The sequence below is a fragment of the Falco punctatus genome, assembly GCF_963210335.1.
Source record: "Falco punctatus genome assembly, contig: scaffold_202, whole genome shotgun sequence".
Classification (NCBI taxonomy): Eukaryota; Metazoa; Chordata; class Aves; order Falconiformes; family Falconidae; genus Falco; species Falco punctatus.
In genome coordinates, this window is record NW_027660084.1 from 54613 (window position 1) to 79597 (window position 24985).

General features: G+C 45.1%; 1 protein-coding gene across 1 annotated transcript; it reads left to right on the forward strand.

Annotated features, from left to right (window-relative positions):
* The first annotated feature begins 5178 nt into the window (after positions 1-5178).
* On the forward strand, positions 5179-7724 carry LOC308058021 (ankyrin repeat domain-containing protein 26-like). The gene is made up of 3 exons (XM_080412032.1): positions 5179-5622; positions 6044-6178; positions 7247-7724. The coding sequence occupies exons 1-3, from the start codon at positions 5470-5472 to the stop codon at positions 7379-7381; spliced, it is 423 nt and encodes a 140-aa protein (XP_080268158.1). The 5' UTR covers positions 5179-5469; the 3' UTR covers positions 7382-7724.
* The last annotated feature ends 17261 nt before the right edge of the window (positions 7725-24985 follow it).

Consider the following 24985-nt stretch of genomic DNA (forward strand, 5'->3'; position numbering starts at 1 on the left):
AATTGTTGTCTAGACAAGCTCGAGCACATTCCCCTCAGCTAACTGATTGCCGCCCATGGTCCTAGTTCGCAGACTGCTCCTGCATCTCCCCCTTCCTGTTGCACAAAAAGAACCTTTGAAACCGAACGAGTAAAAACAAGGTACAAGTAATAGAACAAATAAAAAAGCAACTAAGACATATTATCAATGTCAAAATAACCCATTGTCTCTGTTCCGTGCAATTTTACAATTTCCCCTTTTTGTTTTTGAACAGCTAGTACCAGGTTTGCCATGTTCTGCAGGGCCCTTGCAAACATGACAGCAACCAAGGTAATAGCAAACAATACTGCCAATTGAGTGAATGGATGCCAAAAAGGCTGAAATTTTCTCAGATTTTGATAACATGTTGCTGCAATGGGGCGCCTAAAATCCACGCAGCACATACCATCCAAATCCTCACAGCCATGTCCTTGAACCAACAACAAAAAGCAGTGGCAATTTTGACTCACATTCTGAACTGCCTACCAAACAAGGTGATTTAACTCTTTAATGCTTTCCCTGCTGTTACTCCGGATAAGAGAAGAACCGCTGCAATACGTTCCCATCATAGCCTCCTACTACATTAGCATCTACAGAAAGACAATGATCGACATTCAAAGTGTAAACAATATCATCTTTTGGATTAACATTATACATAGGTGGAAGGGCACACCAAACAAGAACTGGTTCAGTCAAAAAGTTCGAAACATAGCATGCCTTCTCTGAACATACCTCTGGGGTCATTCCCTTCATTCCCCCTCTTTTTTATGCAAAGAGAAACACTTCCACCAAAACAGAGAAGCCCCTATTTACATCTCTGAGCCTGGACACAAACCCGCAGCTGTATGCTCCACCAGGCTCAGGGCAGGAATCATTCATGCAGTTACATAGCTATATATCTCTACAAGCATGCAGACACCTATTAAACACTAGATAACCATGTTTATCTTTCCTATTCTCCTTCACAATACCTAGCTGTTCTCTCATCTCTTGTTAGGTCAAATATTCTCCAGTTTCCTCTCCTATCTCTCTCTTCAGACATTCTCTATCCTCTTTTTTGCTTAATTGCGAGGAGGCAAAGGGGGTGTGTAGCTGGGTGACCATGACCTGATTTATGTTACAATCAACTAAACACTGAATACAGAAAAAAAAAGCATGGGAGACCTAAGGCAAACATCAATAAGGTGGTTAAAGGTAATTATAATAAATCCTGTAATACTTTTGAGTCATGGCCCAAAGTTTCCCAGCCGTGAGAAGAGACCAAAGGCATCCCGCCCCTGGCTCTGTTGCAGATCTTTGTTTTAAGGCTTTTGAGTTTTGTATACTTTTGTAAATTAATTCACAGTGGTCACTCAGATTCACGTAACACATCCTATCAAAGTCTTCACACTTGTGTCCCTGTGCTAATAATAAAAATCAATAGCACCTCGGTTCTGTAGCAACATATGATGGACAGGATCAACATCTGTTAATAAGCCAGAAAAAAAAGAACAGTATTTGTAGTATTACTTTGTTTAGCAAGCTAGCAGCCTAATTTACTAAGCAAGTTAAGAGCGTGTACTATTCTTACAGAAGAGATTAGAGAAGCAAAAATCTGTTATGCTGCATTCCAGAACTCGGCCTCAGAATTACAGTCTGCTGTGAGTTCCGCGTTACAATCATTTGACACATGTTGGGGTTGCGATTGTGAAAGTTGCCCATTTACAATTTTCATTGGCATTATCACAGCTAGTTGTTTTAAAAGCAACCCTTGAGCTTCCTGATGTTCGACTTGTTGCAAAATATTCTGAAGCCAAAAGTTAGTATTACAGTTAGTGACTCTCTAGGACCCCGCAACACTGTGGCAAGACTCCCGCATCCGGACTGCCTTAATAGCCGTCTCATTCATTTGCAAACAGTTGTCCCTGGGATGCCTTGCCTGAGTCACAGAATCGGCACAACTAATTGCTCCAGCCAACTGCTCATAGTTAACAGCAATTCCCCGATTAAGGTTTTCAATCAAGGCCACTACACATAGCTCACAAAAATCAAATAACCACATCATATACTGTATCAGTTAGTACCATACAAAGCAATAACTTCCAATCATGCAGTGTGAGTGTATAAGGTTCTGCCATCACTTCAAGAAGGAACATAGCAAATGTATTATGAATCCTCCCTTCCCGCACTGCTTTGCTTAACTCTTTAACAGCCTTGTATTGCACAGGCTGCCACTCTGCAGGTTGATTTGTCTGACAAAATACTAAACATGCCATAGCGACTCCCAAATCCCATCACTTAAGTGTTTCCCACTTGCATTCCTGCCACCAGTCCCTCAGACTCCCTTTCACCCTCCCCAAAAATACAATCAATGCATCAGGAGAGACAAGGGGGTGGGGGAAAGGTCTAGCTCCTTTTCCAGATCTATAGGACCTGGATCAAAAGGTTTATCAGTGTCAATGGAATCATTGTCCGAGTTGCCCTGTTCCCGTGCTTGGTCCTGTGTTGTAAGGGTCGCTGCAATCAGTGACAGAAGCTTTGGGGGCAGAGGAGGTGTGGACGGAATCGCCATCGCTGACTGTGTCTTGAGAAGAGTCGTGCTGTCGGTGGAATTTACAGCTTCCTCTGGTTTAGCACCGTTAGTAGAATTAGTCCACACTTGGCAAAGAGTAGTCAGAATTTGCCACCAAGATGCTAAATGCATTCCCGACACGGAGTTCCCCTCCGCGGCAGCATCATACAATTGGCTGCTGTATGTGCACACTTTCATTCTTTCAAAGTCTCTAAAGTTTCTTGGCTGCTCACCTGTCTCGATGAGTACAGGTGTTATCCTCGGGGTTTAGGTTGTCCGCCTGGTCCAGACAGCAAGACGATCGTTCAGCCAAGCCGTCTCCTCCGGAACGCAGCCCTCTTCCACGAGCTGTCTTTTTTCCGTCCGTATTCTTCCAAGGCTTCGGAACACCACCATAGGGGTCACCATTTGAGGAGACTGAGGCACGGACTCACGGATCTGACTAGAAGACCCTTCATGACTCCATATACGTCTCTTTCTGGGGACGAAGCCTGATTCCCCATTACGGATTTCCCACAGCTCACCTCTCAACTCCGGAGGGATTTCAGGCCGGCTCCTGCTTCCTTTCAGCAGATCAGTCAAAGTTCTGCGGGATTCGCTGCATGTCGCTCAGATAGGCGATTCGAGAGCCCTTCACGTCAGATCCTTAAACGCATCACGTCGGGGTCACCAATTTGCGGCGAATGAAGAGACGGGACGCAGCTTGATGCAAGCAAATGTCAATTTATTGTACAGAAGCACGAGGTTTTATAGACTTTCAGAAGCTGCGCGTTTTAAACAGATTGGTTCTTGAAGCTAAGCCTTGCATACTAGGCAATCCCCGATTGGTGGTTAACTACCATCAATTAACTGCAAGGTGTTACCTTTCCTTGGCGCCATCCTTGGCGCCATCCGTCTCCCACCCCCCTGTGCTCTGTAAACATGCCTCATCATGTTAATTGTTGTCTAGACAAGCTCGAGCTCATCCCCCTCAGCTAACTGATTGCCGCGCATGGTCCTAGTTTGCAGCCCGCTCCTGCACTGAACGAAGATTTCACAGAGAACGTGATGAATGCCTTTGCTTGCAAGTCGAGCTCCATCGTGACCTCTCTGACGTGCAAGAAACCAACAAGAGCTTGTCTCTGCAGCTGTGTAAAGCTAAAAGCAAAGCTAATAGGCTAGAAAATGAGCTTCACCAGTTGAAGCAAATGCTCAGAGAAAAAGCTTTGCTTTTAGAAATGGCAAAAAAGAATTAAGTCAAGGCCAGGGTCGGGCAAAGGAATGTGATCATGCTCGACAACTTGAGAAAGATCCAGTAAGCAAACTTGTAATAAAACAAGAGTCCTTGCAGGAGCGATTGGCCCAGCTCCAGGGTGAAAACCTTTTTACTCCATCAGCAATGGGAAGAGATGCAGAACAAGAGGATCATGAAAGAAAAAATGGTGGATTATGTGCAGCACTGTTTTAATGACATTTTCAGCAAACTTAGAGCTGATACAGAAAAGCAAGTTTATCTAATAGAAGAGCGAAACAAGGATTTAAATGCCAAGTGTACTGATTTAAGGGAACAAGTCTTTAAATATGAGACTGACGTAGTAGAAAGACAGGTAAAGTATATGCGTAGAAAGAACAATTTAAAGTTTGTCCATTCTTGAAATTAGTTTGTTCCTACAATATATCCGGTGTAAGTTATATGCATGGGACCAAAGAATACTGATTTGTTCTGGTTTGTTATGTTTCTCTCGGAATTGCGGAAAGTTTTGGCAACGGGGATATTAGTCCTCAGATCTAAGCAGAGAACAGAAAAAAGGTATCCAAGTCTAAGCTTTGATCAAGAAAGGTGATTCTTCTCTAGAACTTTTTTTCATCTATTTTCCTTAGTCCATGTTATGCCCTATAGAATAGTCTTAAGTATTTGATGGTTTTGATGTAAGTATTGCACTGATGACATGAATGAGAGTGGTATAAAAGGAGGAACCATCCAATACACGAGGGCTGAGAAATGAAGGTACAGAGAAGTGAAGTGGTTGGGGATAGATTTATATGAAGCTTCTATAGAGGGGAAAAAATAGGTTCTCTGTAAGCTGCTATCAAGATTGAAGAGTATTAGTAATGTCCAGCTGTTGATTTCTGTGTGTGTTTTGAGGGTTCTGAGGGGCCTGCCTGTTCCTCAAAGTTCATGTCAGACGGTGACCTTAAGCTTTCTCTTTTATGATGTGTAGCCACACTCCAGCAGTACTGTCAATCATTGTAAACTGTGACTTGCTTTGTATTCTTACTACCAAAATAATGGGTTCCTTTTGAAGATCATGTGAGAGAGTGTGTGTGTGTATATGTATATAGCTATACATATATATGAGCTGTGCAGATTTTTGTAAACCTAATCTATCAGTACTTCTAAAACGAGCTGAGTAAGAAGACTACAAGAGGATGTGATTCAGCATACCCTTAAAGTGTATCTCAAAGGAGCTTTCAGATATTTGTATTCATTTAATTGTATTTGTATAGTGAAGAAACAGAAGAAAGAACAATCTAACACAAAGTCCTGCCTTCAGTCACCAGAGTAATATTTGCAGTCAGACTGTGGCTCTTAGATCACAACAGATTTCTTTGGGTTTTGTTAGGAAAAAAATACCTGATGGCAGTGTGTTCCTGTGTATTGTTCAAGGAAGAACAATACTTGAGCCTTTTTTATGTGTTAGGAAACAGAAATCCTCATGAACAGCTGCTGATAGTCAAAGGTTCTCAGCTGAGAAAGATGACGAGAGGTCATCATCTGCGCAGATGCCTGCTGCTGGCAGGCAAAATTTCATACTTTTGGGTTCAATCTAGACAGGTCTAATTGTATAATAAAATAAGTTAAAGGCGTATTTCATGTTCTTAGAACTTTCTTCATGCTCATTTTACTGTTTCGTTAGGGCATGCTTGGACAACTGCAGCAGGAGCTTGCTGATGCACCTAAAAAGCAATCTATGCCAGAAGCTTCACTTGAAGTTACTACACGCTACCACAGTGACCTGGAGAGAGACAAGCTGCGCTTGCAAAAGGAGTTGGAAAGAAAGTTGAAAACTAAGGTACTTAATGTCTGTAACTATATGAATAAATCTGAGTGTAGCTGTTGAAAGTAGGAGCGAATGTTGTCCTTTTGCACCACCTTTTGCAGTGTTCTTACGAAAACTGAAGTATAGAGGGAACCAGAGGAGCTTTGCAGGAAAGCTGTAGGGTGATTTTGTGTGTGTGTGCATGTCATCTTATCCCCCAAAGTTGTAACCTCATCCTGTCGCTTCTAGAGTATTCCTTCTTCCCACCAGCTCCAGCTGCTGTTCTTGGTTATGGTTCCTAAGGTGTGTTTTACACTCCACATCAACCTTGGCCATAGGTCTTGGATGGGTGGAGGAGAGCTTAGGCCTGTTTCTGTGTAAGTTACTGCATTGTCCTGCGCTCTTGTCTTTTCCGGCCACCTTACTTTTTCTTCTGCCACTGTTGCCTTCACAGACGCAGAAGCAGAACATGCTGGCTCTGACATCCAAGGACTTGCACAGCACGTGGGAGGAGCACTTGAAGTCAAGATCCCACCTTGAAGAGCGCGTTGCTCAGCTGGACGAGGAGAAGGCTGAACTGTTGCAACAGGTGAGCCCAGAAAATTCTCCAGGCACCGGGCCAATACCCAGGAGAACCACATGCACCTTCTGGTCAGGTTCTTACATATCATTGCTTTCTGTTATCCTTGCCATTCAGGCTGCGAGTACCTTATCGTTTGGGGGTCACGGAGGAAGCAAATAAAAGCTAGATGGGTATCTTTGTGTAAGTTCTGGAGTGGCTCTGTTGGGAAGAGTTCCCAGTGTGGTTTGCTATCAGTTGAGCACATCGAGCAAGGCCACAGTTCCCAGTTCTTCCTTGGATTTTGTGTGGTCATCTTCTGACCCCTTGGTTTCTAGGCGGGTTTATGTTTCCAGTGCGTGTATGGAGGAGCTGCTGTATGTTTTCAGCGTAGCGGGAGCTTAAAAGCCTTGCAGAAAAACATACTGAAGGAATGCTGGGTAAATGAACGAGTGCTTGGGAAACAAGCAGCGCCTGCCAGTTGCCAAGGGGCGGCCTTCCCCTTTTCTCCTTTTCTGTAGAGGGAAAATGGAAGAACAAAGTCAAAACAGCTGCCAGCTCTCCTCTGGTGTGGCTGAGAAAACACCAAGAGGAGGAAAACCAGCATGTGGCTAAGTAAATGCCCACACAGAAGAGGTGGAGGTAATGGCCGAGGGGAATAAAATGTTGAAGAACTCCAAAAGATCAGGTTCCTCCACAAGCCCCTGCCTGCTGGTTGGTGGAAGATCCCATGAAAGCTTTGGATGGATCGATGTTCTCCCATGAAGTGCATACCTACGTAATCCCTACTATGAGCAGAGGCACTGCCAAAAGTGTTCTCCAGCATCTTTTCCACCTGTTATGTCTAGAAGAGGATGGCCTTTGCTTCAGGCGAGGGCATCTGTTTCTGTAGTTACATATTGGTCTGTTTGCTGTGAAACCTGAAGGGATGGATGGAATAGCCTCAGGAATTCCGTCCCATGGCATTCTGTGGAACGTGGCTAACGGATAGAGATGTCCAGCAGCTTCTCTGTGGAGAGCGCTAGATGCACAGACTGTACGTAGGTATTTTTCCTGTGCTCTGTGTGCGTGATACATCTTTCTTTTCTCTTTTGAAAGTGCGAGAGTGAAAGAAAGGAAGTGAAGAAGCTGGTAGAGTTGAAACGCCCAGTTGAACTACGTCTGGCCCAAGAAATGAAAAGAAACCTCGATCTGCAGAAAGACTGTAAGAGGTACGGCTTTTTAGCGTGGTGAAGAGGTATCCCTGCGTAGGAGTCATGTTTTATTAAACTTTAGTGTAAAAATAGGTGTACCTAACTGTGAGCAGATGCCAGCCTCGTGTTAGTTCTTGCAAGGTACTTCTGTACACCAGCCCCTGGTTTTCAATAGCTGCCAAAACAACTGCAGATGCAGGTTGCCCTGCAGTTCTCCTGGGAAAAAGGGAGTCTTTCATTCCTCTTTTCAGGTGAAATCTGGACTCTCCAAGTGTATGTGGCACAGGAATACTGTTTTTTCCTGGTAATTCCTGGTGTGTCAAGTACATTAAAGATGAAGCAAGCTGCGTCTGTGCTGTTTACATGAGAGTATGTGAAAAAGTCCAGTTCTGTTCCTTTGCTTCATTGTTTTCATGACTAGTTTGCTGTGCAGGTTGAAGAGGCTGCTGAGCAGAGCTACGAAGGAGCTAAGGGTGTATGAGGCGAGAGGGGGACTGTCCCAGCTGAATTTGCAGGGAGAAGCGAAGAACAGGTATTCTGAAATGGTCAATGAAATTGGCAGATTAAGAACAAAGGTGAGCTTTATTTTGTTTGGGTTATTGTGGTGGTTTTTCTTTTGTAACCTTTGTTCTTTCTTTATACTTCTTTTCATGTTGTTGATTTTGACTACTTTTTTCTTGGCTGTATTTCTGAAATTATTTGGCTGGTTTTTGATGTTCCTTCTATGGTCACAGTAGTAGGCGACTGTAATACTGATGTAGCTCTTAGGGGTAAAGATGGAAGTGTTACGTACACAGCAGTATCTGCGAGGGCGCATCAGGGGTAGGCTGTCCTGCAGAGGAAGGGCAAAGCAAGAGCCACAGCAAGGCTGGCAGGGTCTGTGACCACACAGGCCAGGGATCAGCCCCACAGGCCCTCACCAAGAAGAGCAGAAGAGTTCTGGGGACAGTTCTGGGGACAGTGAGCAGAGTCCTCCAAGAGTGCAGATCACCAGGCCGGTCCATAGGGATGGGCAGGTCTGCAGTCCTACTGGGACGTCACGTCCATGGGTGAGGGCCAGGGCTGAGAGCAGTGAAGGCCCAGCACAGGCCTGGCTGCAGCTTGAGGCCGTGGCAGCATCGTCGGGCTCCGACGGATGCATTCCCTCTCGGAAGAGAGGGGAGTAACGCCACCATCACTCGGAACAACTCTGTGCAGTTGGCCTTGCCCAAGGTCACCCCCTGAAGCCTGTCTCAGGCATGAGTTGAGCAGGAGGCAGGTGGGGGTTTGCTTTTCGGAATGGTGTCTTTGCTTCCCAGGGCACGATGCAGTGTGAGGTGATGCGGAAAAAACCCTGTAACTTGTTGCTTACTAGTAGCTGACTCAGTCCGTCTTTCCCTTGTCATGGAGACCCACAAATGCTTTTGAGGTTGCTCTGGCTGTTCGGTAGCGTGGAACCTTTTAGCTGCTTCTCCGCTCATTACTGAGATAGCTGTGTTTCAAAGTTATGCTCCTTTTTAGAAGATATTATTGTAGAACGAGTCAACTGCCTTGAGAGTGGCTCATTTGTAGTTCACAGGTTAGCAGCATATTTGTGTTCCTGTTGGAAGAGTTATTTTGAATGACAGGGAATGGAATTACGTTTGGGCAATTTTAAATAAGTGTAAAGTTTCTACGTATTTTAGAGACTTTCAAGTGTTGACTCTGGTGGTTTCCCCCTCTTTTTTAAAAATAAAAGATGGTGGGATATCATGTTTTATGGTTAATAGGTATAGACGATGGATGTTTCTGGAGGGGGAAAGAAGGGGATAGAGCTGTAGTTGACCATTGGGACCTATGGGAACTCTGATATTTCCTGGAAATCTTTTGAAAACAAACTGTAGCTTTGACCTAAAGAGACTGTCTTCTGCCACCAGTGCTGTAAAAGCGGTGTTCTGAACTACTACTTCCAGATCTGTTAGCGTAATGGAAGGAAAGGGTATCCGTTTCTTGTCTTGTCAGTTCTGTGACGAAGCTTTGACCGTGTGACAGCATGTGACAGTTCCTCTGAAGCATGATACATGGGTTTTTTTCTGATGAAACCAGAATGTGGCTGTGATGTAACTGGGTATGGGTGTGTTTGATTTCCTATGATCGTATGAACATCTCGCAGAAGAATAGCCCTAGTGCTTTTCAGCCTAGCCCTGCGGGTGTAATGCCGCTGGTTTGGTACCTCTTGGTCTGTGACCCACTGCAGAACTGAGGAAGGATGGGAACCTGAGGAATGCTGTCAGAAATGATGTGAAAGCTGTTCTTGTTTTAAAAGAAGAGCCTGGTTTCGCTTTTGTTTTAACACTGAATCAGCAGATGGTAAATAAATAGTCTTGATGGCCAACTCCTGTACCAATTTTCACAGATTTGACTAATTTTAGATCTCTGTGAGTTCCCTGTTTTTTTCCCCTTTCCTGTCTACAGGTTGATGAACTTTCCCAGCAGCTGGAGATAGTCTAAAAAAGGCATGCAGCTAGAAGCACAAAATCATGATTTGCGAGAGTTGTCCACCATGCGTGGGAGCCATGAAAAACTGGAAAAGAGCAAAAGCCAGCTGAAAGAAGAGGTGGCTAACCTCAAACACCATATGGAGACTAACACGGTGGATCGCAGCCAAATAGAACAATACAAAAGAGGTGGAAGAGTGAGCTGAACAAGAAATAAGACAAAAACTGCAAGAAGTCAATCTGATTTTGCAGGTAAGTTAATTTCTTATGTGTGTCTGTTACAGACTTCTGTTTTGGTTGTCATTTTTAGGGGTGGTGGTGGTGCCTGATTGCATGTGTTACGCTGTACTTCTGTTTTTCCTGAAGGGCAGTGGGAGAAGGGAATATGGTTGGGCAAGATGCTTTCATGTGCGTGCAGTGTGCCTGCAGGCCCTGAATCAAAAACTTGCCAAGGTAGATTTTCATTTTGCAGTTCTTGGAGGGGTATCACTGTCCACTGGTCTGTTCTCATTGTTTATCCTTGAATGGGTATTGCAACTTAGAGTTGTCACAGCCAGGCATACACATCTTCCTTAGTCATTGCACAAGGGGCAACGCTCAGAAAAGAAGTCACCAAAGCTGCAGGGTGGGGGCTGGGGGTGCCGCATCTCCATAATTTCTTTGAGGAATGCTATGCCCTGTCCTACAGAGATAGCGTTCTTCCATCAGTAGCTTTGATGAGTAATAGTGCTAAGATGGGGGTTCTTTCTGAATGAAAAGAATCATTTGGTGTGGTAGTTCCAGGGTTCTGCCCTGGTCGCTGATGGCAGTGAGGAGGCACAGTTGCCTCGCTGAATAGAGCTGGGCCCTTGAAATTGGGTGCACGCAATTGACTGGCGAGGAGAGTTCTCTTTTTCTTTGCGGTGGTTGAAAGTGTGTATCTACTTCAGATGCAGGCAGCCTCCCAGGACAGATTAGAACAAATCAGAGCCAGTCGTCATGCTTTGCTGACAAACCAGCTAGAACACAGAATTGGAGACCTCGAACGTGAATTGGACAGGATAAAAAATACCCAACGAGACAGTATTTTTCAAAAAGAATCCGCACAGGCAGAAGCGGAAAAGTACAAAGACCTGTACCTGGAGGAAGTTAAAAATGGAAGATGCCTAGGAAATAAACTAGAAGGGTAAGTCCATGCATTTTTGGGATGATAATAAGATACTACTTCTTCCTCAAGCAGTTTTCTTCGTTAAATACCTTTTCTACATCTGGTCAGCATTATGCGTAAGATAGCATATTTGTGATGAAAGTACCTTAAGGCTCCCCCCTGTTCATTGGAACTATCTTCATTTCTCTTCAGTGTTCCAGCAGTAACACCACCGATCATGGGCGTTAATAGGATATTTTTGAAGTGGAGTTTGTTTTAACCGGCAGCCTTTTTGCCAGTCTCTAATCTCCTCTTCTTACTCTAAGTATGGCAGAAAAGATAATGTCGTGTCCTTTACTGCTTGAATAAGGATAGGCCCTTCAGAGAGTGGCATTTGATGCTGCGAAGCAGCAACAAAAATCTTTTGGCTTCCATTTTAGCCGCATGTCATAGGTTTCAGCTTTCTTTGGGAAAGGAAGGGTAGCCCAGAGTTCTTATGCAGGTGATGTACCTTTCAGGAAGAGCTATGTAAACACACGGTGTGCACAGACTGCTTTGAGGCCTTAATGCTGAGAAGTCCAAAGTATTGGTTAACTCTTGCTGCTTCTTGCAGGTAGTGTGGCTACCTAGAACTAGGCTCTTCAAAAAACCTCAGATCAAATTATGGACGGTTTTTTTGGACTCTCTTAATCCCTTCCACTTTCAGAAGTCAAATAATAGTCAAAGACCTGGAGGGTAGCTTTGCGGAAGTGTTATTACCAAAGATAATTCTTTGTATGCTTCTGAATGTTTCAGAGCTAATGAGAGACTAGCAGAAGCCAACGCTAAGCTCCTTCGGGAGTGCCATAGAAGCAAACCTTTAATTGCAAGCAGCGCTGTCAGTGGTCCAGTTCTGTATTCAACTGAACTGGGACATATTAGCAACAATCTGGCACTGAATAGAAGTCTAAATCTAGGAGGAAGCTTCCTAACCCCACCCGTGAATACGTTACCATCAAGAAACAGAGTTGAAGCCTATGTGGCTAAGGTAAGCGTTTTTAAATACTGTTCTCAACTAGTGTTGAAGAGTATCTGTAAGCAAGGTTGTGCTTTTCAGTCTAAAGTTAGAATCCATTTCTAGTTCCAAACCATATGCTCTAATATGCTAAACCAATTTGCTCATCAAAACAGTACACAACTAGGTAGTAGAAACGAAGACTTTTGGTCATCAGGGTTATACAAATTTCCAGAAGTGCTCAAAGACCAAAAAATACTGAGTTCTAAATGATGAATTGCGTAACAGGTTTTTTTTTGCAAGTTCTCTTTTGCAAGAGAAACTGTGATGAAGAATACTGTGGCATAGGAAGCTCCCAAATAAGCTCTTCAGTAAAATTTAATGCGGATGCCCCATCCCTGGCAGTGCTCAAGGCCAGGCTGGGTGGGGCTTGGAGCAACCCGGTCTAGTGGAAGGTGTCCTTGCCCATGGCAGGGGGGGTGGAACTGGATGATCTTTAAGGTCCCTTCCAACCCAAGCCATTCTGTGGATGACCTTTTTTAAAACAGCTAACTTTATGATGAGTGCAAAATCCCATCAGACATCTTTCTTTGAGACACCTTTTCCTCCTTCACTGATGTTCATGCTAGCAGTTTCTTCACCGGAACTTGTTTTAGTACAATACCAACAAAGGGATGCTTCAAAAATAGGATGGTATTGATGTGTGGAAAGCAGACTCCACAATCAGTAAGATTGTAAAGTAGGTATGTTTATTCAGCGCTGCGCAGCACGGGGGGTAGTCCCGCCAAAACCGTGCGCGCCTGACATGAAAACTTGCTCTGTTTTTATAAGGCATCTCATTACATATTCATAATGTGTTGCAATACGCCTATACATATGCATTACCTATCCCCGCTTCGTATTAAAATTAGTTCTGCGAGCCATTTCCGTATTTTTTTCTCGACTGAGTTTGCGCAGTGTCCCCTGGTGGTGGTCGTCAGGGGTCCTGAGGATGAAGGCAGGTGAGTCTTGCTAGTTACCCCCACATCTGGCGCAGGCTCAGTAGCGTCCTGGTTTTTGTCCAAACCGCAGAACCAGCTTTGGCTTGTTCTTGCAAGGTTGTAATTGTTCTTTTGACTTATATGGTCATAAAGCTGGACTTACATGGTCATAAGGCTCTTTACTCCCGTATACCTTATCACAACACCCAAGCAAACCATGTAAGATCTGGCAAACAGCTAAGCAGACTATTATTACCCTAAACAGCTAAGCAGACTATCGTAATCGTTAAACTTTACCCTATCTCTCAACCCCCCTCTCTCTCAGTAGTGAATGTTAGTTATTTTTTTCATAGTATTTGTGTTTGTGTCACTTTTCTAATTATTCAGATTTTCTCTGGAAAGGAGGAGACCAGCATTTCAGACATAGAGCCCAGGGAAAAGAAAAGAACAAACCAAAATCCAAGGTCCATTCTCAACTGCCCCCTCAGGTTTTCTTTTTATGTTAGTGAAAAGTTGTAATCATTAATAATTTTGTAAAGTGTCTAGTTCCAGTGAAAGCTTGACTTGCATGTGCTTCTCATAACAAAATAATGGTTTACCTTTTTTGCATAGTTGAGAAGCATGTAACCTTCCAAAACCTTTCTTAAAAGTACTTCCTTGCCTGGCTTTGAGTCTTGTTTTCAGAGTTGTAAGTAAAAAAATGCAGTGTTTAATTTTGGTGTGAAATACCACTACTTTACATTTAGATACTGCAAAAAAAAAAAAAAAAAAAAAGTTAGGGCATGAACATTATTCTTATCAGGGAGACTGCTTTATGAAGTGCGGCAAACCAAAACGAATGCATATGAGCCAGTGGGTGGTGTATTTGTGTGGATGCCCAGTGCTATGCTTGCTTGATTTTATGTCTGAATCGCTACTGAAATAAATATGTTGTAGCATAAAATGTTGAATGAATGCCGAGGTAATGTTTTGAAAACAAGGGAATCCATTGTTTTGAAATAAAACTGGAATAACATATTTAAAAGTTCATTTCTACTCTGACTGCTATACAGACTCAATCAGCAAAGTGTGGCTGGTGACTTTAAGCATAGCATGCTTTTCTTTTCAGATGCAAAACAGGACTGCTAAAGCCTCTCTCATATTTAAAACTCCTCAAACCAAACTATCATTTTAATGACTTCATTTAATTATTTTGTTCAAAAAGTATGTTACACTATTCCGAAGAACTGTTGTCAGGAAAGCATATTGTATTCTCTTGCTGTCTTGCATACTCAAAGTTAATGTCATTCTTTTGTACTTTAGTTGTTTGACATTTCAGTTGTTTTAGTAACTTATTTACCAGTAAACTTTCTGTCTTTATTTTGAAGTTTACAAGGAGTGTGTTTTCTTTTGAGACTGCCAAAGCCAAATGCAGGAAACACAGACATTTCCATATATTTGAAAAGAATGTTCTGAGGTGCAGATTTCGTAAGCCACCCCTGCCTCTTCCCACCCCAAAAAAGTCCTGGAAAAAGTTTGTACTGACAAGTGTTCTGCGAAGAAAAAGGGTGCTTTCCATCCTAGGTGAATGTTGTTTCAGGGCTTGCCTTTGCTCACAAGAGACTGCAAAGCTACAGTCGTGGCAAGCAAGAACGCCTTTGGCTCACTGTGACCTGCAATGATGTTTTAAAGCGTGGGATGGTCAGGATAAGCGAAGTGGAAGGCTGTGACAATCCCTGCAGTGCTACTGTACATACCGCATACTGTATGTGCTTGCACACGTGTGTGTTGTTTTGCAGAACAGGGATAGGGAAACGGTAGGATTTTGTTGCCATCCCTGTTTGAAAGTAAAGCCCCCAACACAAAAGAAGCAAGCTGCCTTTAGACTGCATTTACAGCTCTTGGTGACTGCAGGTGTGTGTAAATATTAGAGAACAGCAGGGTCTTGCATTCCCAGAGCCACTTGAGCAGTGCCGTGAAGACAAGTGTCCTTACTGGTATTGCAGTCATACTCCCAAGCTCTCCTGCTGTTTCCAACCTGTGCGCACAGCCGTGAAAAAACCGGACTGACATTTACAGCACAGCAGGGAGACTCTTGAGTAGGGAATGTTAAAGACTCCGCTACCTATGTTTCAAAGTGGCCACTATACATGATAAATCTTCACAGGAGAACTAGTCGGCACTTCAGCTGATGGTGTCATGAGGCTATTGATAACGAAGCACAGAATGCTTCTTTTAGTGCTTGAACGCTTTGCAGACATTGTTTCTATTTTTTTTTCCTTAATCTAAAATATCTGGCGAGAGAATCAAATTCAGGATGGGTATAAGATATTTTTTAGATGGTGCTGCTTTGCTAATTTTTACAGGAATAAGTTAATACAAAATATTAACGTAATTCCCGATGTCTGTTACAGCTAGCATTAAGAAGGGTCAGTTGCTTTCCTGAGTAGTTTGACAGACTTTACTCACTGTTTTATCCTAGTGAGCTGCCAGATTTGGGATGCCATAATAAGAGTAATGCAATTAGGTTTTCTGCACGTTGTCTGGTTGACTTCTTAGTTAAGAGTTTCTTTCCCTTTGGGAATAAGACTAGACAGCCTGTCATTTGCTATTACTAATTCTGCTTAAGATTATCACTGGAGCTTTTTTTGTAATTAGCTATCTTAGTTGGCTCTTAAATTTTAATAGCCAATTGAAGCTACATTTTAGCCAAGTTCCATACCTAAATTGCATTCAGTCCATTAACAAAGTTGGTTAAAAGGCTCTTAAAAGAAAAGCCAATAGATGGTGGTTAGCACTTCCATGTTTGCAGCAGTAGCAGTACCAGCCTCCAATGAACATTCTCAAGAAATGGCACTTCCTTCTAGCAAAGGAAGAGAACAAAGAATGACCGAAATTTGTTTTGGGAACAAAGGCTGATTATGCAGAATACTTGTAGAAAAAAAGTAAAATTGAAGTGCGTCTTTTCTGGAAGAAGGTGGGGGAGATGCAGAAGGGAGAAATGAATGGTTGTGCTCAGACTTGACAGGTTCTGGAAAAGCCAAATAAATGAAGTTATGTTTTTCTCCATTTCAGCTGATCAAAATTATTAGCAAAACCATCTGAAGCACCTTGTGGTGGAATCGTCACCTTGCTGAGTTTAGTTTGTAAAACATCCTGCCAGACATTAAAAAAACTGTAAGCATGCCAGCACATAGGCTCAGAGCACCGCTTCTCTAGTTGATAGACCCTATAATTTTCTTTTATACTGAAGACCATGGCTGGATACCTCAGCCTCCCAAATAATTTAATGTAACATCAGTCTGAATTTTTATCCCTAATAACACTTGTTTAAATTAGATTTTTCTCCTCTTTTCTTTCTTTAAGGTATAGACAGGAGATTAACAGCCTTTGGATCATCCCGTGACAAATAATGGCTTTCTTAGACTTTTCTGCTTTTTAAAAAATAAATAAATCTTTACTGCTGTGAAGACATCAAATATTAATACTGCTACAGTTTTAATACAGAGTCTACTAGTTGCTGATGAGTTGTTTCAAGGATGGTTTGCAATGCCCTGTATGTGTGACGATAGGTAAGTATCAGTGGCTTCATTGCAGGAGGTGTGAGGCAAACCCCAGATTATGTCTGAATAATCAGTGTGTGTGTGTATCTATCTATCTATCTATCTATCTATCTATCTATCTGCTTTTACCAGCATATATAGTGGGACATCTAAATTAGAGTTTCCAGAGTGCACCACTTCCATTGTTCAATAAGACTTAGAGCTGGAGCTCTTTGAACATGAGTTGGATCCTGTTGCTTGTAGCTGACCTGCAGAATCAAACCGACTGGAAATGCTCTGTGGCAGTAAGTGCCGGTTCCTTCATCTCTCTTGCTGTTCTGGGGGTGCTGGGCTCTCTGTGACGATGCAGTACTCAAAGGGGGAAGGAATCTTATCTGTCTGAAGGTTGATTTTCACGATGTCCTTTCTCACAGGTAGGGAGAAAGCAGATGTGGTGGGATCAACTTCTTTGGAAATTCCTAGAGTCCTAGTTGATCTCATGGATAGCTTTATGCAACCGCATGCTAACTCACATGCATTTCAGTTTTCTTCCCCCATATTTTCAAGACTGAGCAGCTGAAGATTTAGAAAGGTGATTCTATGAATTCTTGCTTCATTTTAGGCCTTCTTTATCTCTATAGATGATACCTCTATAGCAACAGTTTTGGGGTTTTGCGTGTTTTGTTGTTTGGGTTTTTTTTTCCTTTTCTCCTGAAGTGATACATAAAAAAAAGGGAATATACTATTTCTGTGAACAGTTTTGCCTGGATGCAGAGTAAGCCGGACAGCTTAGAAAAATGCAGCAGCTCTAATTGGATGCTACAGACTAGTTTTTCTCTGCACTGATGGGCCATGTTTTTAAACATGAAGTCAACCAGCAGTATTGCACTTGTACTTCTTTCTAGTTGTCTGTGTTTCATTTTATCTCAATCCAAACCTGTCTTCTTTCAGACTAGAGCATATCCTGCTCATATAGGCTTTCATGCCAGATTTTAATGCCCTTGCATCTAGGTCTACTGCATACAAATAACTGAAGCATTTTCAAATGGACCTCAAGTTCCACAACTGCCTAAGCTGCTGACAAGTGAATCCTGACAGCTTTTTCTCCATCATTGTGAATGCTGCAACAAGCCAAAATTGAGGTTTTGCATTTTCTCAGGGATATCCCAAACAGTAAAAGAGTTGTGGAGGAACTGTTATTTGATGGGAGAAAGATTGCCTCCCGTATTTCTGCCCCTTGTGTTGGAAGGTCAGCTTTCCAACCCTGCAGACCTTAGCTGCTGTGATGGGTTTTCATAAGTATACTCAAAAGAAAAGTGACAAGAGCACAGTGAGACAGCTGTGAAGTGTAGTAGAAGTGAAAAGAAAATAGACGTTTATGAACTTTCCTGAACTAATTCCTTTTGCCAAACCACTCCAGACAGGAAGAAGCTGGCACAGTGGTAATCTGCATCTGCAGCTCCTGAGAGAAGGAAAATGCTGCTTTGGCAAATGGAGCAAGAAACCTAGAAAATTAAGGATTAATATGTCCATTTATAGAGAAGCAGTGAGAACACAGTAAGATGAAATACAACCAAGGAGGATGCATTTAGAAGACAAAAGAGCCCTGGAAGGGAAGGTACTTAGCTTTGTTCAGAATGCAAACTATAACATGCAGTTCTTGGAACTGGTGAGTTGCGCAGCTGAATGTTAAAAGAAATTAGTTCATACCACAAGAAATACACAATCTGTGCCTTGAAAACCTGAAGGTACTTTTCTTTTCTGCCAGGAGGGGAGTGGAACACTGGATCTACTTGAAAGTAAGTAACCCTCCAGCTAATTTTATCAATCTGCTGCTAAACTTCAACAAAAATAGTTTTATTAATAAACTGAATTCCTTTCTGAAAACAGATATATCTATACAAAATAAAAATGCCTTTATTCCTGCTTTCTCACTAATCTGTCATTATGGAATTGTTTCCTTTGGAATGGTGAAGGTGGATCTGCACTAGCACATGTGCAGTCCCTGACTCACTTCTAATAACGCTTGGTGATAGCCATAGTGACAGGTATAGAGCAAACGGCACCACATTCAGAAGACAATATGGTGCTGAAAATATCTGGACATGGTCTAACAACTAGTTCCTTTTGTCACCGCTGGAGCTGATGATCAGTAATTTGTAGGATTTGGGGGGGTTTAATCAGTGTTGTCAAACCTGGGATGAGGTGGAATTTAAAACTCTCTCTTATCCAGACCAGATGTTATCCAGACTTGATATACCACTTGAGAGACTGACAACATCTTTTGCCTCTGTTATCTTCATACATTAGCTGGTTCCATGTGCGGCAGTGAGTTACCTCACTGATTGCTTATTTCCTTTCCTCAGGTCAAAGCCCTCCTAAAAACAGCTTTGAAACTTGTCATCCATTTCTGGTGTAAGTGCAACACAAGGTTTTCTTTAAATCTGACCAGAATACTTTTTTCTCTGTGTGGAAACTAGTTTTGGGGGTGAATTCCATTGTTTATATGGAAAGCTTGAGTTTTCTGAGGTGGTAGTGCCCAAAATACCATTTGAAGCCGGTAAGAGCTGCAGTTATCCAGTATCACTGAAAATCAGGTTTATGTTCCTCTAAAAATATACCCCTTGCCTATTTTATTTTACTGCAAAGACAACTGCTGTTGCTGTGGCGTTGCCAGATGGAGCTGTACATAGACTTGGGGCAAGTGGGAATGTTGAGGGGGGCGTTTGGGAGGGCAGGGAGTCCCTGCTGGTAGCAGCACTTGCCCTGCCAGGGGACAGAGCAGGCTTTGGGAGGGGGTGCTGGGGAGTCCCTTGTATCGCTTCTCTGCAGGAGCAGCTGTGGCAGGGTTACCTGGATGATGACCTTAATGAGAGGAGGTTTCTTGTGGGGCCTGCATCCCCAGGAGAGGCTGCACTTGAGATCTGACCTTTGTTTTCCTTTCACGCCGGGTGTTTCTGGGCCTTGAAATGCTGCTGTGGGCTCAGATGGACAGTTAAGGCAAGGAGGGATTAGCTCCCAGGGACAGGGGTGTGTAGTAAGAGTTGGGCTCTCTCAAAACACAAACCAGCTTTGTGGGCCGAGACTAGCAGGACTAATGATGGGCATTTCTGGAGGGGTTTGCACCTTCAGAGCTCTTGGCAAATGTCAGCCAGTTTGCCTGCTGCCCTGCAACTGCTGCTCACTGGGAAGGAGAAATCCTGCTCTCCCAAGTGAATGCTCCTCCCCAGCTGCTTTTCAGCTGACTTTGCCAGCAAGGCTAGAACAAGGGCTGCCCTTCTGTGCAGGGACTGTGGGTAGCACAGAGATGCAGCCCAGCAAGCTTGACAGTGCGGAGGTGCTGGTCTGACCTCCCCAGGGCCCCCTCTCGAGTTCAGGGCAGGGAGGGACCAGTGCACCCACCGAGGCAGAAAAGCTTCTGAGCTGTGGAGAGGAGCAAAGCTGAGCCCAGGGACCGAAGCTGCTGTTACAGACTCCAGTGTCCTGCCTGAAGGGAAGGTTGCTGTCTGAGCTGCTGCCTGTGCTCGGGCAGGGAGGGCTTGCAAAGCAGCGAAGCAGGGAGCTGCGTTCTGTCAGCAGCTGGAGCCTTTCAGAGTCCGCCTGCAAAGCTGCCACTGCCCTTGCTGATGCAGAAGTGTTGCTCACGAGGTGGCTGCCTGACCAGTCTCGTTGCTGGGCTGGTTACCCAGACCTGCCCCTTGTGGAGATGCATCAGTTCTCCTTGCTGCCCAGCCGTTCCTTGTGAAGGCTCGGTGTAGCTAGCTTGGTTAAGCCCAGATGTATCTTTCATGAGCTATCATTTGTAAAAGGAGTTCTCAGTGCTGGGGAGAGCAGCCAGGAAAGAAAAAGTTTCCAAAGAGGGTTGGAAATTTCTGTCTTCTAGTCCTAGGGAAATGAAACTGAAGCCATCTTCTGGTGTGCAGCCCAGCAAGTTCCTGTGAGCCTGTCTGGGAGAAATTAGCACCTAGTTAAAAAGGTGGGAGCGGCAGCCAGGGAGGAGGGTTACAAGAAGGCATCTGCCTTGAGGCTGTGCTAAAGGGAAACTGTAGGTACTTGTTTCTCAGCAGTTCAGCTGAGGGCTGCCTCTAGGAAGAAGGTCCTGGTGCCAGGGCATAATTGTCCTTGGCCTGTTCTTTTTTTTCTTTAGTGACAGAGGGTGCCGAGGGCTGAAGGTACCGGCTGGATGCTCAGTGCCCTTCCATTTCCCTCTGCAAGGGTTTTGGGTGGGTGAGAGAGGCAGGCAGCTGTGACCCGGCTGCAGATGTGCTGGGCACGTCAGCCCGCAGCAAATGTGGAGTCTGACACCTTGTGCCTCCTATGGGACAAGACCCTGCTTGTAAGCAGTTGCTGGAGAAAAGCTGGTGCATAATCAACTTCTACCTTAATTGTCCTGTGCAATGTCATCTGCATCTGGGTTCTATCCGCAGAGCTGAGATGCTGTTTTCGCTGCCTTTCAGGGCTGCTACAGGTGCGTGTTTTCAAGATCTGTTGGTCTAGCCAGCATGCTGTAAGGGTGCGGGTAACAAGGTTTGTCAGTAATGCTTCTTGTTCCTATCTTTGACCAGACTAACTTGGTATCATTTTCTACTAAGAAAGCTTATTCTGTGTGCTGCTCAAAATACTGGGCTGCTCAGGCATTAGAGAGAGGAGGGAGAAGCCTCTCCATAGTATTCGCAGCACTGTTGAATGGGAGCTGTTTGCTGGCCCTTGTGACTTTGTCTTTTCCCAAGGAAGTGTTGCTGGACTTGCCTGGTGGGTAGAAAAGCTGAGTCCCTGTGAGATCAAACAGCTTGCCTGGACCCTGGTAGAGCTGTAATTAGGTGAGTGCAAATTTGTCACCTTCAGTGTCATCCTTGGTCTGTCTTATGTGCTGCTTCTGGCATGGGGGGGGTGGGTGGGGCAGGGGGGGAATTATTTTTTTCTGTCTATAGGACAGAGGAAGGGGTGGTGGCTTGGTTAAGGCAGCTGGGAAGGTTTCTTCTTTGTGGCCTGGTTGCCCTGGGAGTCCACATGCTGCTTTGTAAGGGAAGGTTGCAAGGATGTCTTCCACCTTGAAAGGCAGGATGGTGGATACACACACCTTCTCTTCCGCTCCTGGTTATAGAACGTCACCTGGGTGTGCTGAAGCTTCCTAGAACACTTGAATACCTGAACTGCAGGCTGTGAGATTCCTGCAGGCTGTGCTGGGGCTCCCAGCTTGTGTGCTGGGACCTTGCTCCTGCGTTGGCTGGTGCCTGGAGGCAGAGACGTGCTGGAAAGGCTTTGGGCATCGTGGCTGTTTCAGCCAGCACCCACTCCTCGCTGCTTGCAGGAACTGGAGGGTTCCCAGGCACGGCACAGTCCTTGTGTGTTGTATTTCCCGATTGCAGGTTAATTCCTTCCTGACCGAAGGAGCCCTTATTTACCAAAATTTCATCTGCTCCTGCTGTTTATTGCCCCCTGAAATCCTCCTCCTCTCCTGCTGTCCTTGCTGTCCTTCCAAGAGCAGCCAGTTGTGTTCCTGCTGCGGTGAGGAGAGGGATGGAGTCAGGATGGGGTCAGCGGGGCTTCTTTTTGCATTTCCATCTGTTCTTTCTCTTCCCTTTTAATGAGATCAGGTGCCAGAGTGCACTGGGAAGACTTTCCAGTGTGAGAGGAAGGCACACAGGGCGTACTGGGGTCTTTGCTTTTGTCCTTGGCAGAGAGGCTGCTCGCATCCAGCCTGCACCATCTCGAGCTGCTCCTATAACGCACGTGGTGACGGGGAACACGCTCTGCAGTGAGCCTGACAGCTCCGGCTTGAGGGGGTCTGTCCTGCAACTCTGAGCCTCGATTGAAACTTGGAGCTGCTTGTGCTGATGGCTGCAGAGGTGCAAACCTGCCTGTTCCTGGACCCACTGGGGCGCCTGTCTCTTGATTGTGTTGTCCTTCTCTTTTTTTGTGATGTGGCTACTGCCTTGTCTTCTGAAATGCCAGCTGTTTCAGATGATAGCAGTGGCTTGACAGGTGCATTTTTTCAGGCCCCCGGTGCTCCCTACACAGACCTGTCAGCTTTTCTGATCGCCCCCTCTAATGAGTGGCTCCACTCCTTTGTGTTTTGGAGGGGCTTCCCCTCTGCTTTTGGGGCCATATGTTTATTACAGAGCTGGTCTCTGAGTAGGAAGGCTCTTCTCGAGGAGGATCTGCAGGGGCTGCTTTTGCTGCTGGCTCTTTGATTCATGAGAGCTCTTGGGACGTGTGAAGGGTGGGAAGAGGTTCAAAGGAAGAACCCGGGGAGCTCATTTCAGCAGTTCAGCTTCAACAGTCTCTATGTGGAAAATGAAAACCTGCCCTTGTGCTGCCACTGCCAAAATGTGGTGTGCTGGGAGTTAGCACGGAGACCTTGATCCCCTGAAAGCTGTAGAGTCTGACAGCGCCTCCGTGGCAGAGACCAGAGGCTCTTTTAAGGGATGCACTAGGTGCCCTGTTTAAAAATCAGAAAGCCCTGGCCCGGGTTCCAGCGCAGGGCAGCCTCTGCGTGGCTGCTCGTTAACAAAACTCTGTGTCTTTTTGGCAAAAGACTTTCTGCTACAAATGCAGTCAGATGTTTGTCTAAGCAAAAGGTAACCCAGCAGTCCCTTCCTGAGCAAACCGGCAATTCCTTTGGGATTTTGCTTGAGTTCAAAGTGTGCCTTTGTGGTTGTGTTGGGCCTGTGAAGGCAACTGCCCAGAGCAGGTGAGGCCACATCCAGCTTTGCTGTTATTTCCTTGGTGCCTGCTTCAGGTTAACTTCCTTGCACAGCAGCGGTGGCGCCTGCCGAGTGCCCCAGCACCTCTTAGCGCAGCCCTGTGTGCGGCAGGGAGCTGCGCCAGCTGGCCCGGCAGCAGCCAGGAGATGAGCTTGTCCCTTCAGCGCTTCACAAGTGACAAATAAAAGAAGCTACTCCTTTCACAGCACCGCTTCTGAGCACCCGATGGTGCTTTGTAGCCGCTGTGATGGCGCCAGGTGCTCCTGTGGGCTCGGGCTGAAACATGTGTCATGGGCTGGGATTGTCCCTTCCCTGTGTCCCACTGTGTTGTCTGGCTTTTCCCTCTCGCTTGCTTCAGATCACAGAAGCAGATGCTGGTGTTTGAAAGCGCCTTGCAGGAGAGGTTAGGATCGGCTGGGGCTGTGGATGACCAGCTTGCTGTGAAGCCGAGGAGAGCAGTCCTACTGCAAATGGAACTGCCAAGTGGTGCCAGGAGCTGCAGATGCCAACCCAGCTGTTGTGGACTGGGTTAAGGCTGTGTGGGTTTTTTCTTGGCCTGGAGAAGTTGGAGGAAGGACAGTATGTGGTGTTTAACGTGGTCTCTGGAGCCGACCATGGGAGGATCTTGCTGGGCCGTGGGTGCTTGGGTATTGCCATGGTTTTAAATGCACGTGATGCCAAGCAGTAGAGAGCTGCCATGTGCTTAGGCTCTGAAGGAGGTCGGGTATGTCGGGTGGAGGAGAGGAGGGGCTGGTGGTCCCCAGCCTGTGGTGCCCCGCAGTATGGGGCGGGATGGGAGATGCCCTGGCAGGACCCTGCTAGCTGAGGAGAAGAGCTGGGTGTGAGGGAGGAGGGACTTGCCCCTGCTCTGCATCTGTGACAGACCACTAAACCCTGCCTCTACAGCGTGGTGGTACTGCAGCATGGTTCTGTCCTCGGTGTCGTGGGGGCTTAGATGGCTCTTAGCTGCCAGAGGCAACAGGAGGCCAAGAGAGCTGGGGTTAAGGCAGCGTCAGCCCCAGGAACAACTACTTGACCGATCCTGTAACTGCATAGATATGGGTGTCCTTGACAGCTGTACCCTTTCTTGTCTAGGTTGAGATGTTGTGCCGATACCTTGCAGAGTCAGGTCTGAACCTCTATCTGGAATCTATCCGTCCTTCTGTGGCACTGTCTTCTGGCAGTCACAGCCTTGGATACTGCCTTGTTGACTTCCACGTCAGAGATTCCCCTTGAACTGTGATTAACTTCTCGAGGCTTGTAGATTTTCTTCTGCATGTACACAAAGACAGCTGTCTGAATTAAAGGGTGTCATAGTATTAAGGAAAAAGAAAAGCTAGGAGGCATCACACTTGTTAGGGCCAAAGATTTTGTTTTGTTTTAAAAAGCAATGGGAGGAGAACAACTTACTCTTCAAGTAACTGCACAGTTAATGTCTCAAAACCGCAGGCATTTGAAATGCTGTCTTGATTCAGAGAAGAAGTAGAGAAGCAGTTCAGAGTTTGGAAGTGAGATGTAAACTCAACAAAGTGAGAAAACGAAATGGGTTCCCAGCATGGGTATAAAAAGGGGGACAGCAAACCCAGGGTTGTGCGTTCAGGTCTGTGCTACCAAAACCAAAATGAAATCGTTGTTCTCCCCTACAGTGTGGGACTGCATTGCTCAGAAGGTGGCAGGGGAAACACGGACAAAAGGAGCCACCTTGATTTTCCTTCTTTCTCATCAGGAAACAAATACGAAGCCTGTTCTGGCTCAAGAAGACTGAGCTGCCTATTTGGGACTTCATCAGGTGTCAGTGGGTAAGTGATCTGACTGCAGTTATTTGTTAGAGGATGTTTTGATAGCATCTAAAATGATTGA

What these genes read in the sequence shown, in the direction of transcription:
- LOC308058021 (XM_080412032.1), top strand. Translation starts at nt 5,470, where the DNA reads ATGCTTGGACAACTGCAGCAGGAGCTTGCTGATGCACCTAAAAAGCAA. An exon ending in AAAGAAAGTTGAAAACTAAG is followed by an intron (nt 5,623 to 6,043) that starts GTACTTAATGTC and finishes TTGCCTTCACAG; the next exon opens with ACGCAGAAGCAGAACATGCT. An exon ending in AGGCTGAACTGTTGCAACAG is followed by an intron (nt 6,179 to 7,246) that starts GTGAGCCCAGAA and finishes CTCTTTTGAAAG; the next exon opens with TGCGAGAGTGAAAGAAAGGA.